Source organism: Emydura macquarii, unplaced genomic scaffold (genome assembly GCF_026122565.2).
Source record: "Emydura macquarii macquarii isolate MOO-44397 ecotype Brisbane River unplaced genomic scaffold, CSIRO-AGI_Emac_v2 contig_3220, whole genome shotgun sequence".
Lineage (NCBI taxonomy): Eukaryota > Metazoa > Chordata > Testudines > Chelidae > Emydura > Emydura macquarii.
Window position 1 is genome coordinate 9,807,021 of NW_027133357.1, and position 13,131 is coordinate 9,820,151.

General features: G+C 51.3%; 1 protein-coding gene across 3 annotated transcripts in view; it reads right to left on the minus strand.

Annotated features, from left to right (window-relative positions):
* KLHDC8A (kelch domain containing 8A) overlaps nt 1–13,131 on the minus strand; it is a 34,005-nt gene that overhangs the window by 3,315 nt on the left and 17,559 nt on the right. For 2 of the 3 annotated variants that reach the window (XM_067531716.1, XM_067531715.1), the window contains 5 exons: nt 9,122–9,188; nt 8,485–8,916; nt 3,763–3,927; nt 1,911–2,126; nt 857–958 (listed from right to left, as the gene is read on the minus strand). In XM_067531716.1, coding sequence (XP_067387817.1) covers nt 857–958; nt 1,911–2,126; nt 3,763–3,927; nt 8,485–8,860 — 859 coding nt within the window. In that variant the 5' untranslated portion in view covers nt 8,861–8,916; nt 9,122–9,188. Of the gene's footprint in view, nt 1–856; nt 959–1,910; nt 2,127–3,762; nt 3,928–8,484; nt 8,917–9,121; nt 9,189–10,033; nt 10,095–13,131 lie in introns of those variants that run through there. The other variant, XM_067531717.1, reaches the window with a different exon arrangement.

Consider the following 13,131-nt stretch of genomic DNA (forward strand, 5'->3'; position numbering starts at 1 on the left):
AGCTGCAGCTCCTAGCGACCAGGCTGCTCCCTGTGGCCGTCCAAAACAGAAGCTGATCTCGTCTCTGCAGCTGCATCCTGCAACCTTACACAATAGCAGCTGTGCCACAGAGGCTTCTTGGCACGCACACTGCCCTTCCAACCTCTGGTCCAGACCAGGATGGAGTTGCTGTTTTGCACTTGTTAAAGAGGCTGTCAGAAGCGAGAAGTTGCCATGCAGGGAACCCCCCCCCCAGACCACTAGGAAGGATGGTTCACAAACACCCAATGGCAGCAATACGAATTTGGGGGGGCAGAGGGGCACGACCTGTTTCATAGGCATTTCCTAACAGGAGTGGAATCTCACAGGTAATGTGATACCCAGCGCCTGGGTGAGGGATTGGAAAGTAAGATTTACAGCCCAACAGCATCACTTGAGAGAGGATTTCAGCCTCCATGTCCGTGAGTGACTGGTGATTAGGCGTGCTCCATTTTTGGGTGCCCAGCTTATATACCCAAAAGAGGCTTAAATTTTCAGAAGGCAGGTGCTCAGCAGAAAAAAAGTCAGGCTGTTTCCCGTGTCGGGCAGTCAAAAATGCAGCCACTGATGAAAGTCCTGCCTAACTCAGGTGAGATTTTTCCTAAGTGCTTGATTGACAAAGGAGCCTAACAGGGAGATTTTCATAGCTTCACATGGCAGTTAGATGCCTAACTCCCACTGAAAGTCCACGTGCCATGGAAAATCTCCCTAAGGTTCATTGAATTGAACGGGATTTGGACTCTGAAGCACTTCACTTACGTTTGAAAATGGGGCTTCGGCTACAAAGTCACCAAAGTGACTTTGAAAATGTTACCCTTCGCCTCTGCTCGCCCCTCACCTAGTCCCCCAGCCACGATGACCCTTCCTTTCAAGTAGCCAGCGACGAAGTCCGCTCGCCTTTTCTTCAGGAAGGAGGAGCGTTCCATCTTCATCCAGCCACCTGAGGAGAGAAAGGACAGACAAACCGGGCTGAACTCGGCCGTTCACCACACTCCCAGGGAAACTCAGCGGTTGGTTGGTGAGTTTTGCTCTGAATGTTCGGATCTGTTTGAACCTCAGTCCAAAGTCACTGGGCGCGTGCTAACCTCACATGGGGCAATGTTAAAGAGGGACTTGAGCCAAAATCCCAGCGCGCTGTAGGGCCAGGCATGGGGGTGTTTGACATCTGAGCTCAGAAGCGGATGCTGATTTTGCAGATGGCCCTTGCCATATCTTTACAAACGGGCTAAACCAAAGCCTGGATCCAAACTGGGGGCTGTGGAAAAACCTGGATCCAGGTTTTACAGTTTGTAAAGCCGGCATGCACATCCCCTCCCTCGCCAAGCACAACTGCTGCATTTCACAGGAGCCCAAATACACCAGTGAGCCCAGGGAAGCCAGGCCCCTACTTGGTGTTTCCTTACTAAGGGAGAGCGGTTAAGAATCCACGTGCTCCATGCAGATCATACCTCTGTGGAAAGAGATGCAGCACAGCCAGATCAAACCTGGCCTCTCCACCTCCATAAAGGCTGTTTACCTGCACAAGCCTATGTCACAGCCGGCCAAGGTGTCTCAGCGCAGTACCCAGCAGAGAGCTTGGGGTTCGAGCCAGCTGCCTGGACAGCAGGTTTGCCACCCGCAGGCTGGATAGCTAGTTTGGTTTGTTACTATTGAGGGCATTCCTTCTGCAGAGCTGGGTGCAAGCCATCCGCAGTCAGTCCTGCAGGATGCAGAGTGCTTCTACCCACCATCGAGGGCAACAGGAGCTGCAGATCCCTCAGCACCCAGCAGGCCTACGTATCGTACTAGCTGCCTGACTTCAGGCCTTTGCTGAATTAGAAGGTATCGCCCTTCAAATTATGCATGCTCCTCACCCGCAAGCAGTAAACACACACCAAGCACTGGGCTCCCACCTTGCTCAATGTCAAACACATCCACAGTCCTCATGAACTTGGGTTGCCGGTACAGCCTGCCCTGCCGCAGCCCCCCAAGACTGAAGAGGTTGTTCTCCGTGGGGACGAAGCTGGAGAAGGCCCTTTTGCTGGGGATGCAGGGGAACTTGGTCCACGACCTGGTCTCGGTGTCGAAGACCTCGAAGGCATTGATGGCATATTTGGATTGCCTCCCACCTGGGACAGAGATGGGGACAGAAGCATCCCAGGGCAGAGTCAGTTGGTCAGGTAGCTGCCTCCAAGTTCAGGAAGCAGCACAAGCTAACTGGGAACAGTTTACCAGGCAGCTGAAATGAGTGAGGTGGGTCTCAGACAACATAGAACCATCTGAAGCAGCTTAGGTGACCACCTTATCATTACCCTTATCATCCCTCCTCTCCTTTCATCTGTCACACTTGCTAGAGGCATCTTCAATTAGAATGGAAGGGGGGCTGGTCAAAAACTTCCCATCTGAACTGTTTTTCCATGGAAAATTGGGTTTAACCAAATGAAAAGTATCAGCTCTCCAGAAATGTCTGGGGTTTTTTTTGACGAAGAGAACCCAACACCCAAAAACCCAAACTATTTTTAATCTGAAATGTTGCTGTGGTGCCTCATGGGAGTTGTAGTTCAGGTGCCTCATGCTCCCATTCTCCTCTATAGGAGAAGCTCCTTGGTTGGACTAATCTCCCATGATGCACTGCCTCCCCAGCTGAGATGGGAAACGGTGGTGCATCATGAGAGATGTGGTCTGTTCAGGGAGCCCAGTCTAGAGTGGAAGAGAAAAAAAAAATCCCAATTCCAACCATTTTCTCTAATTGGAAGCTTTTGGGGTAGGGACTGTTTCTTCCTGTGTACACAGCACCTAGCACAATGAACCCCTCATCCTAAGAGGGACCTTTGAGTGTTAAAGTGATGCAAATAAATAATGGTGATAAGCCCAATGGAGTTGGCCAAGAAATCAATGACAGGTAAGTGATAGAGAACGGCCTAGGCAGCTAGTATTTAAATGGCAAAAAGATGCCATTCTTTTTTATAAATCAAATGCAAATGAGTACATCTATTTCCCGTTCAGATGCTCAGCATGTCTTTGAAGATTGGAAAAACACGCTTGCCGCAGGGCCTTGCAAACTGTGTTTTCAATAGAAGTGGATAAACTTCAAATGCATCAAAGGGTCTTTTCTGTAGCAACCTTAAGAGAGGCAGCATTGCCCAGGGATCTGGGTGTAGTCAGGACTCCTGGGTTTTGAGCCAAGCTTTGCCACTGACTTGCTGTGTGACTTAGCTGGAGCAAGTGGTGCCGTAGCTCTGACTCAGTTTCCCCCATCTATAAAATGAGGACAAGGATACTTGCTCCCCATAAAGTGACAAGGACATCCTGATGCCAGTGAGATTTTGTCATTACAGATCAGATCCTTATGTTTGTACAGTGCTCTGAAGATTAAGCTGTGTCTGTGTAGACACTGAGCAGTGCCATTAAAGGCCAGGTGCTTGTGCAGGCATCTCTGGTCTACAACCGGAGTGGGCAACTTGCCTCTCCCATAACAGGCCCAACCCTGACCCTCCTGCTGCCAATGGAGCAATTCCCACTGACTTCAGCAGATGCAAGAGCAGGCCTGGTATTTCTAATGGTGGCGAAACCCAGGAGATGCGGGTACTTTAGCACGTGGGGTGGAAGGAAGCAGCTTTCAGAACCGCCTGTGAGGTTGTGTGTCAGTCTGGGTCTGTTCTAGGAATTATTTCACTCTATGTTCACAGGAGCCATCAGAGGAGCCATCGCCCAGCCAATCCCCTACAGCAGAACAAGAGGGAGGCAGCCAAGGCCAGTCCTTACCGAGTACGTAGATCTTGGTGCCCCGCAGAAAGGAAGTGGCAGCATATCTGGGCGTGGGCATGGTAGCGAGCGACACCCAGATGTCCTTGAGCATATCGTAGTGCTGCATGTAGTTGTGAGGCCGCAGGTCCAGCCCCATCCCGCCAGCCGCATAGACTCTGTAGTCTGCAGAGAGACAAAGGCAACAAGGGCTCAGGAATGCATCCAGCTTCCTAATGACTTCCCGGGACAACGAAAAAGACACTTGCCCTCAGGGCAATCTCCAGGGAGGAAAAAAAATCCTGCTATTGCAATTGTGTAGGTGAGCGAGAGAGAGAATGTTGCACTGCCCTCTACTGGATGGAATCAGAACTGCTCAATTCTGTCATAGACCTTCTACTGCTAATAGGCCACGGAGACCGAGTCCCCGTGCAGTGTCCTAGCTACTAGACCACTGCGCCTCTCTCCCTTGTGTAAATAGCACTCTCAGTACCACAGCCATTGACCCTGCAGTCCTGATATAATTATTCACAGCCTAAGAAGCGAGAGGGCACATTTGTAAGAGCACAGGTAACGTTGGGTGCCACGGAAGCCCTGTTGCTTGGCATGATGGACATGTGGGATCCACCCTCTCACTTTTCCTGCAGTGCCCCTCGTGCCGTGTAAATCCTGGCAGTAACTCAGACCAGGAGACACTCCACCGTCAGGGCCGTTCCAGTGCACATGCAACTTGCTCTGGGCAGGGAAAGGGTTAACGAACCAGAAGCTGGGGCCAAGAGGCTTCCCTCCATTTTGTAACAGAATCCACTCCCTTTATTCCCCCCCTCGGTACACCTAGACTAGGATACTTGAGCACTAGAGCAAATAAAGCATTTCTTTTTTGCCACCCTGATTTCGTCTGGGCCACTGAACAGTCACTGTGAACAGGGGCATCTGCCTTTCACGGAGACGATCCTGGACGTCAGAGTCTTCAGCCATGTCTACACTGCCGCTGGGAGCGAGCCGCCCACGCCAGGTGGGCAGACGCAGGTGAGCAGGGCTTGAGCCGGCGTGCTCTGAATAGCCACCGGGGTGTCCTGGCTCAGGCTGGAGCTTGGGCTCTGAAGTCTAGAAGAGCAGGCGGGCTTGAAAGCCCGAGCTGGCACGTCCACGTGGCGATTTTCAGCGTGCTAGCACAAGTCTGCCTTCCTCGGCGGGGCGGCTGGCTCCCAGCTGCAGGGTAGACATACCCCCACAGCCCAGTAAAGGATCCTCGGAAAGCGTACCTGGTCGGGGTGAAGGGAGAACTGGTTGCACGGTGGGAGCACGATTAAGGAGCCAGTCGGGGACAAAGTGTTGTTCCCCCAGCTATCCCGGTGTCTGTCCCAGAGCCGCAATACTGTACCAGCCCTGGCATTGACGTAGAAGGGCACACGCCCAAGCCCACCCGATACAGGGGAGCTCTTGAAGAACAGCTGCCAGTAAGCGACTGGGCAATAGGGGAATGATGCCGGCGGGTGGGTGAGGGGACACCAGTAACTTAGATCTAGGACAGCTCTTGGCTTTCAATATAAAAACGCAGAGCTGGAAGGGACCTCGAGGGGTCATCTGGTGCAGTGCCCCCTCCCCTCCACTGAGACAGGATTAGGACACCCAGACCACCCCTTCTGTGAGGGGAAGCAGGGCTCATGGAAATGAGAACTAAGATCCCTGGCTGGTGTTGGACATATACCAAACCTTCCCATACAGAGTCCCAGCTCGCAGCACCCCGTTATTCAGTCCTGGGGCTTTCCACGCTCAGCTCAGCCAATGTTCCTCAGTAGCAATCTGCAACCCCCTCTTCTGCTTAGCCCTGAGCTCTCTCAGCGCTGCAGATGCCCTGCGTCTGGACTTGCCGCACTCCCTGCCATTCCAGTCTAGGGGTTCCCACGGGGAGCTCGGCCAGTACACTTCAGTCCCAACCCACAGCCCCTCCTGCTATTCAGTCGGGGTGCTCCCCGTACCCAGCTGATGCACCGCTGTGCTGGTCTGCATCCCAGGGGTTAGCCTAGGGCAATTGTTTGCCTTTGGGGCTATCTAGCCCCCGAGGGGGCGGGGTGTGAAAGGTGCTGTGGAGGAGCGGGCTGTGCTGTTTCACTCTGGCTGGGATACAAGAAGTACCTGGCTATTGTTCCTTGAGAGAGGAGATGAGGTCATAGAAACAGATGGTGCACTCAAAATTACACAGAAGAGTCAACATCGCACTCTTCAGCCCATACCTAGGGAGGGCATTTGAACTGCCTCAAAGCAGGTGAAGGATGGTTAGTCCCACGACCCAGACCGTGGGGTCAGAGCCAGGACAAGGCACTGCACCAATTTGTTCATAGCTGATGACCAGTCATTCACACCTGTCCTAGGGTAACAGCGCAGTTCCCTCGGCAGGAATCTTTTACAAATAAAGACAGGGCCGTTTCTCCTACACAAACCCTGCCGTGCTTTTATTTCTAGAAATGAAATGAAAAGAAACCAATAGCAGCAGCCTGGCCCACAAAGCAACCCTACAATAATACACCAATCTACGCTGAGCAAGGCACTCCAGAGCATCCCTATAAATAATAAACCAGTGCATGAAGCCCTCAGCGATCCTGAGCAGCACACACCAGCCTATACAGCCCCCCGGCCCAGCACTAACAAACCAGTCTACACACGGAAGACAAAATATTTTGTTAAGGACATGTGTTCCACGCTTTTCTGGCCAAATTGATCCAGGGCGTACCTTTGTTTAAGCCAGCCTATTTACACCCAGGATGAAACTGGCTCAATGATTAAAAAAAAAACCTGTTCACAAATGCCTTGACAGTATTCTTTAAATCCAACTAACAAATCCAGCTACAAACAAAACTTCCCAAGAAGCTGTCTGGAGATTAGGCGGAGGCGGCGTTCATGATCCTGAGCATCTTAGGATGCTAACAGGCCTTTGGACTCATTGCATGACAACCATGGCCCCAGCCTGCGGCTTCTCATCACATGGCAGCACGTTCCAAAGGAAATCAATATTGCAAGCCTCTGCTTAGAAATCAACAAGATGCCTAGAGAGGCAAGCCAGAGCCCTGACAGAAGGATTTTCCATACACCCATTTAATGCTGCAGTATTACGGCAGGCAGAGGAAAGAAGTGTGTTTGGGGATCACCAAAAGGAACCTCCTTCTCTTGCACCTGCACAATTTGTACCCTCATTTTGCACTCAGCTCAATCAGTGGTGCCAATCAGAACTCGTGTGTCTTTAATGACGGTACCTGGAACAGGGGGAATTGGGCAGTGGGACGCACCAATGCTTGCGCTGGTGCACTCAGTTCAAGTTGGGCTCCAGCTGTGACATCCCTACGGACACTGCAGAACCCCCTTACTCCGTGAGCAGTCCCCCCAGGGGCATCACAGCCTGCCCCTTTTCAGGTGCCAATTGCCACCCTCTCCAATGAAGATGAGGCCATCAACTGTTTGAAAATGCACCTCCCTGGTTATCACTTGATTGCCTGTTCTATTCATTCCCTCTGAACCAACAGTGGCCAATGCCAGGTGCAAGACAGGACATGGGCGAATGTTGTCTGACCCAGTACAGCTGTTCTTACGTTCCTATTTCCTGGCACTGCCCATGAACAGGCTGTGGGGCTCACAACTGGGCCTTGTGAAGATTCCCAAAATGCTGTTGAGTTGGGGTGGGCCTGGGAAGGCTCAAGGTTTTCCCCATTTATCATGAAGTCAGGATCATTTCACTCATCTACTTCACGGCACATTACGGCTGCGCTAGAATCAGCGGCTCCATCATCTCTTTCTCCAGAAGTGCAAGTGCCAAGACAAATAGAGAGGTGGATCCCAGCCATCCTAGGACCCAAATGGATGGCGAGAAGGCGCTTACCATCTCTGCGGTACAGCCCTTGGAAATAAATGCCAACCGAGTGCTCTGTGTCCTTATTTGTAGCCCTTTGGGGAAGTCACTCAGTGCCTCCGCTCACTATCCTAAACCATTTTATGGCCATTAATTGGGATCCCCACATCCAGATCTGCAGGGCGACCTAAGTACTCATCACTCCCACTGACATGAATGGCAGCTTTTGGGTTCCAGCATCTGTCAGTCAGGCCATAAGGCCCCGGAAATACACGTGACTAGGACCATCCCAAGGACCAAATTCTGCTCCCTGTTCAATCAAACAGACCAGAACTGGGTCCTAGATCTCTAAATCCTCTATTTGCTTCTCTGCCTTACAGAAAAGCTGCTGAAGCAGAGATGGACCTTAGCCAACACCAGGGATCCAGGAGTCCCCCAGCTTTAGGAAAGTTTGGATTCCAGTAGTGCAGCTTGTGCCGGTCTAAAACCACCACAGCTATAACAGCGCTCATGGTCCATCGGCAGAGCTGGAAAACCAGAGGGAACCACAGGGTCTGTCTGCATTCAGCAGCCCCAGTGAAGAATCCTCATTACAGTCCAGTCCTGCCTCTTCTGGACATTGCAAGGGAGAGGGGTCTAGTGAGCCAACTTCTCCAACCGGAGATACGGCTGAGCTGGAGTTCCTGGTGCACAGTTTGGGAAGGGGATTGGTTTCCTTGCCCACATTCAGAGCCCTCCCCCCCCCCCCCAACCAATAATCTCTGAAAGCTGTTTGGCTAGATGCATACGCTGAGCCCACACCCCATCCTCCACCTTTTCGCTCTGTAGTGCCACTCCCCCAAAACGTTGCATCCTCCCCCAAACCTTGCAGGCCAACGGCGTAAACAAATTCTCCTTGCCTTTCACCGTCACCGAGATGCCCATCGCAGCTTCCCTCAGGGAGTTCCTCTTCTTCCACTTGCCCTCATCTATGTTGTACATCTCCACTATCTTCAAGGGCGTCTGGTTCATCCCGACCCCTCCGATCACCATGATCCGCTTGCCCAAGGTAGCCACGGCGACCCCGGCCCGGGCTGTGGGCATGGGAGAGAGGGCGTTCCACTGGTTGGCTTCGGGGGAGTAAACCTCGAAGCAGTTCATGGGGACTCCGTTGTCATCACAGCCGCCGATGGCAAAGACCTGGCCCCCCGCTTCCACCAACGAGCAGTAGACCCTGGCGCTGGAGAGGGGCGCGAGGGTCTTCCACTGGAAGTCTTTGGTGCTGGCTAGCTCCATCGTGGACCGTCAGGGATGAGGCAACATCTGGCGTGCCTGCCAGGGGGCTGGCTAAGCTGCACAACACAGCCAGAGAAAAAGCATCACACATAGGCAAAAAAAAACAAACAGAAACATGCAAAGAAACCCTCACCCCTGCCAGAGATCCAGGCAGCTGGGAGCACAGCGATCCCTGAATGAGAAAGGCATCTATTTCTACACAGCTGCCAAAAACAGGAGGTCCCATCTAACCCACACACAGAGAGGGGCAGGGGCTGGTACCTTTCATCACGTCTCCATTAGTCCTGCAATACCACATCTGCCAGAGCTGCTCACGTGGAGCCCGGTCCTAAAAATAAAAAGGCACAGGTTGGATTCAGTTCACTCCCCCATTTTCTGAGCGCCCCATCCCCCACAGGGCATTCAAACCGAGGATGCCACAAGCCGTCAGCTTCCCAGCTCGGTGCTTTCTTGGCTCCTTAGGAACTTTTTTTGGTTTCATTCATCCTCGACATGATTATTAAATGCCCATTGTCAATGTCTTCCCAAACCTCCCGGGAAACCTGCCACGGTACCGCCTGCTGGGAAAAGACAAAAGGCTGGAGTACAGACAGCAACTCTCTGCATGCCCGCAGCCACAGCTCTGTCACACGCAGCATTATAACTGAACTGTAAAGGATCCAGAGAGCAGCCCAGTAGTACAGAGTCAGAGTCCCAAGCTCTCACTGGAAAGCAGGGATTATTTTCTCTCTTACCCTGAATAGCTGTCAAACCTTCAGATGAAATGAACAAATGAAGAGTGATGGAGAGAGAGAGACAGACATAAAAGGGTAGCCGGAGAGACAGCCACCCACACACACACACACCTGGGTATAAATAGGTGTGCACACTGCAGAGAGAAACTCAGCCTTCATTATGTAACTAGAGCGGCTTTTGAGTTTCTTAAAGTAAAGTAGGATTTAAATATCCCATCACTCGGAGACCACAGCCCCCTCCTCTATGCACAGACGCGCACTGTGTACGGATCAGAGTCACTTCCGCAGCAGCCAATGCTCCTCTCCAAGCGTCAAACCGATCCCTGAAATTCAGGCTGCTGGCAATAACTGATGTGCCATTATCAGTCTCACATGGGGGTGTCTGTCTGTCTGTCTGGGAAGCCTTCCCCCACCTGACATTTTAACACTTTGTACTTACTTCTAGTGCTTTCCTGGTGAGGCTCTCAAAGTGCCATCACAGAGTAACACCATCCCCTTTTGGGGAAAAAAAAAAAAAAAAAGCGTGCAGAGAGGGGAAGCCGTTTGCCCAAGGTCACACAGTGATTCAGTGTCAGAGCTGGGGAAAGAACCCAGGAATCCAGACCACCCCCACACAGCGCCGCACTTGGACTTGGGACCCTCTCTCTCCAGGGCCTCCGGGATCTTGACACACTTGAGATGCAGCCTGAGCCTGCTCCTCTGCACAGTTTTGTTTTAGAGAAGTTAACGCCCCTCACCGCTTTGCGACCTTCTGGCTAAGACTGAACATGGCATCAGCTTAAGCCCCTGATACAGCAATTACACTGTTAGATGGGGTGGGGGGGGGGAAGGTGTCTCTAGTTTGGGATGGGGCAGGGGATTGATTCAGTCCAATAGCGCTTTCCCACCTATTTCCAAGGCAAGGGTGATCTCTGCTTTTTTAGGGGACCATTGCCCTTCTCCTGAACACTCAGCATAGGAAAGGCCAGCCCCACATCCCTCTGCTACTGCTGACGCAGAGGGACAGGAAACAACTTGTCTCCAGCCACCCCTGCACACCCCAGTCCAGCAGCCTGAGGTCACAGCCACCTGCAGATCACGGCCCTGCTCAAGCCAACGGCTGGAATGCCCTTGTCACCCCCAGAACTAGCAGCCATCACAGAACTCCAGAGGAGATAGACCCCCGGTAACCCGCAGTGCCTCCTACCACCCCACAATGCATCTCATTCCATGCCTGGCATGGCTTCCTAGGGAGCCACGTCTCCCACATTAGAAACCCCATACAGTCCCCGATTGATTCTGGGGCGATGGGGTTGTCCCGTCCCCCCCCCCCCACACACACAGGGTAGAAAACACTTACTCCTCCAGTCCTGGCTGCATCGCTTCACGTCTCCCCAACACACAACCCTTTGACAGCCAGAGCAGATTGAGAGAGTCTGTAGCCTAGCAACAGCCACCTACAAATCCCGTTAATCACCCATCATTTCCGATCAGAGCTGGTATCTTGATGGGTTCACTGAACAGCACTGGGGAGCATGAGCAAATCCTTGCCACAGGGGGCAAAGGTTCTTAGCGCTAGAGGAACCAGGGCTATCAGACAGGCTCTGCATGGTTGAAGCTTTCCAACCTGAATTCAGTGCTGTGCCAAAGGACAGAACTGATCGCCCCACCGTGCCACAGTCAGCAGTGCATGAAACCGGGATTCAGGAGACCTGGTTTCTATGCCCAGCTCTGTCACTGACCTTCTGGGTGTCCTTGGGCAAATCACTTCTCTTTTCTCCATCAGGAAAGTTGGGACAGTATTTTGTAAAACCCCTCGAGATCTGCTGCTGTCAAGTGCTCTGTAATAGCAAGCTCTTAGTCATTATTCTCAGATGGGTACTGAACAAGCATCAGCAAAGGAAACGTCTCGCCCACTGTCCTGCTATTGTTCCCTAGCCTTGATCGGTAAGGAACACCTGAAGGTGAGCTCAGTCTGCATAGGGCAATCACTCCTTAGCTTCTTCACTGACACTGCCAATAGAGGGCGAGCAACTGAGATGCAAACATCTGACCACTGATAACTGGACTGAGGTCCATCAAACTCATTTCACACATGAGCTGCTAAATAGTCAACAGCGAAGCATGGACCAGATGTTAACCAGCAAAATAAAGCTGGGTTTGGTCTCAACCACCAAGGTAAAATGGGTTATTATATGGCTCTTATATTGTGCTTTACATCAGGAGATCAAAGGGTTGGGTCAACCTTCCAAGTGACATTTGTTTATGGAGTTGATCAAATCATCTTGAGTGGATAAGCTATTGTCCTTATGCATCATCAGTGCTGAGTGTGTAAAGAAAGGGGTGTCAGGGTTCAACATGGTATCTCTACACAGCGTGACCTCGCCACGCACTGTATGTGTAATGCATGCAAGACATGATAAGCATAGCATTGCATGCATTATTCAATGCCACTGACAGACGAGGTTCTGGTGATGAACCCTGGCAAGCCCTAGCACAAGTTAAGCTCGGGGCGTTCGAGATTGTAAGCTTTTTGGGGCAGGGACCATCTTCCTTGCGTGTGTATATGCACAACCTAGCACAATGGGGCCCTGGATCAGGACCTCTAGGCACTTCCACAACACAAATTAGCCAATAATGAAACAATAAGTCAAAGCATTTTTTGCATTATTTGATCATTTAGAGAGTCAAACAGACCAGATCCTCAGCTGTTGCAAATCATCATTGCCTCTTGAATAATATATTAGACGCACAATCCAATACTTGTCAGATACATAACCATAGTCAGAATTTGATCGGCTGTGGTTTTATTCCCTCCCCACCCTGGTGATTTAGGTTTTCACCAATCCTTGTTATACATCACAGAATCAGCACAGCAAATAGGGCATTGGACCAGGAGACCCAAAGTTCTATTCCCAGCTTCATGACTGACTTGCTGTGTGACCTTTGATAGTCACTTCCGCACTCTGCCTCAGTTTCCCCACCTATACATTTCTTTGAAATCTATGGATTTCAAATGCTGTGCAAGAATTAAGCATCATCATCATCAACACTTGGCAAAAGCAGAACCACAGCTTGGGTGCCAGGGAACAGTATTATTTAACCAACCAATTCCCCTCCTCATGTGGGAGGCATCTTATTTTCCAGCCATTTAAAAAACTAGCCATTTAGACGAGGTATCAGCAGCAAATCCTCTTCCCATTACCATACTATAAGGTCTCAGCTACACGGCTCTTTAAGCAGATTTCAGGAACATGATCCTGCCATGATTTGACCTTTCATGAACCCAAAGCGTGTTAATGAAGAATGAGGAGCCAGACCCTTAGCTAGTAGAAATCAGCATTGCTCCACTGATGTGAACAGCATGCAAGACCACCTCATTTCACTGACTTGATTGCCAATTTGCACCAGCGGGAGATTGGGTCTGATGTTCTAAACCATGCTTTTTAAACCAACTTTGGCCCTCGGGACTGAGGCTGGGCAAACTGTGTTACGTAGAAACTGGCTTAGAACTGGGTTAAAACCGAGTTTAAGCCTGGCTCCCGAACGTGGTTTAAG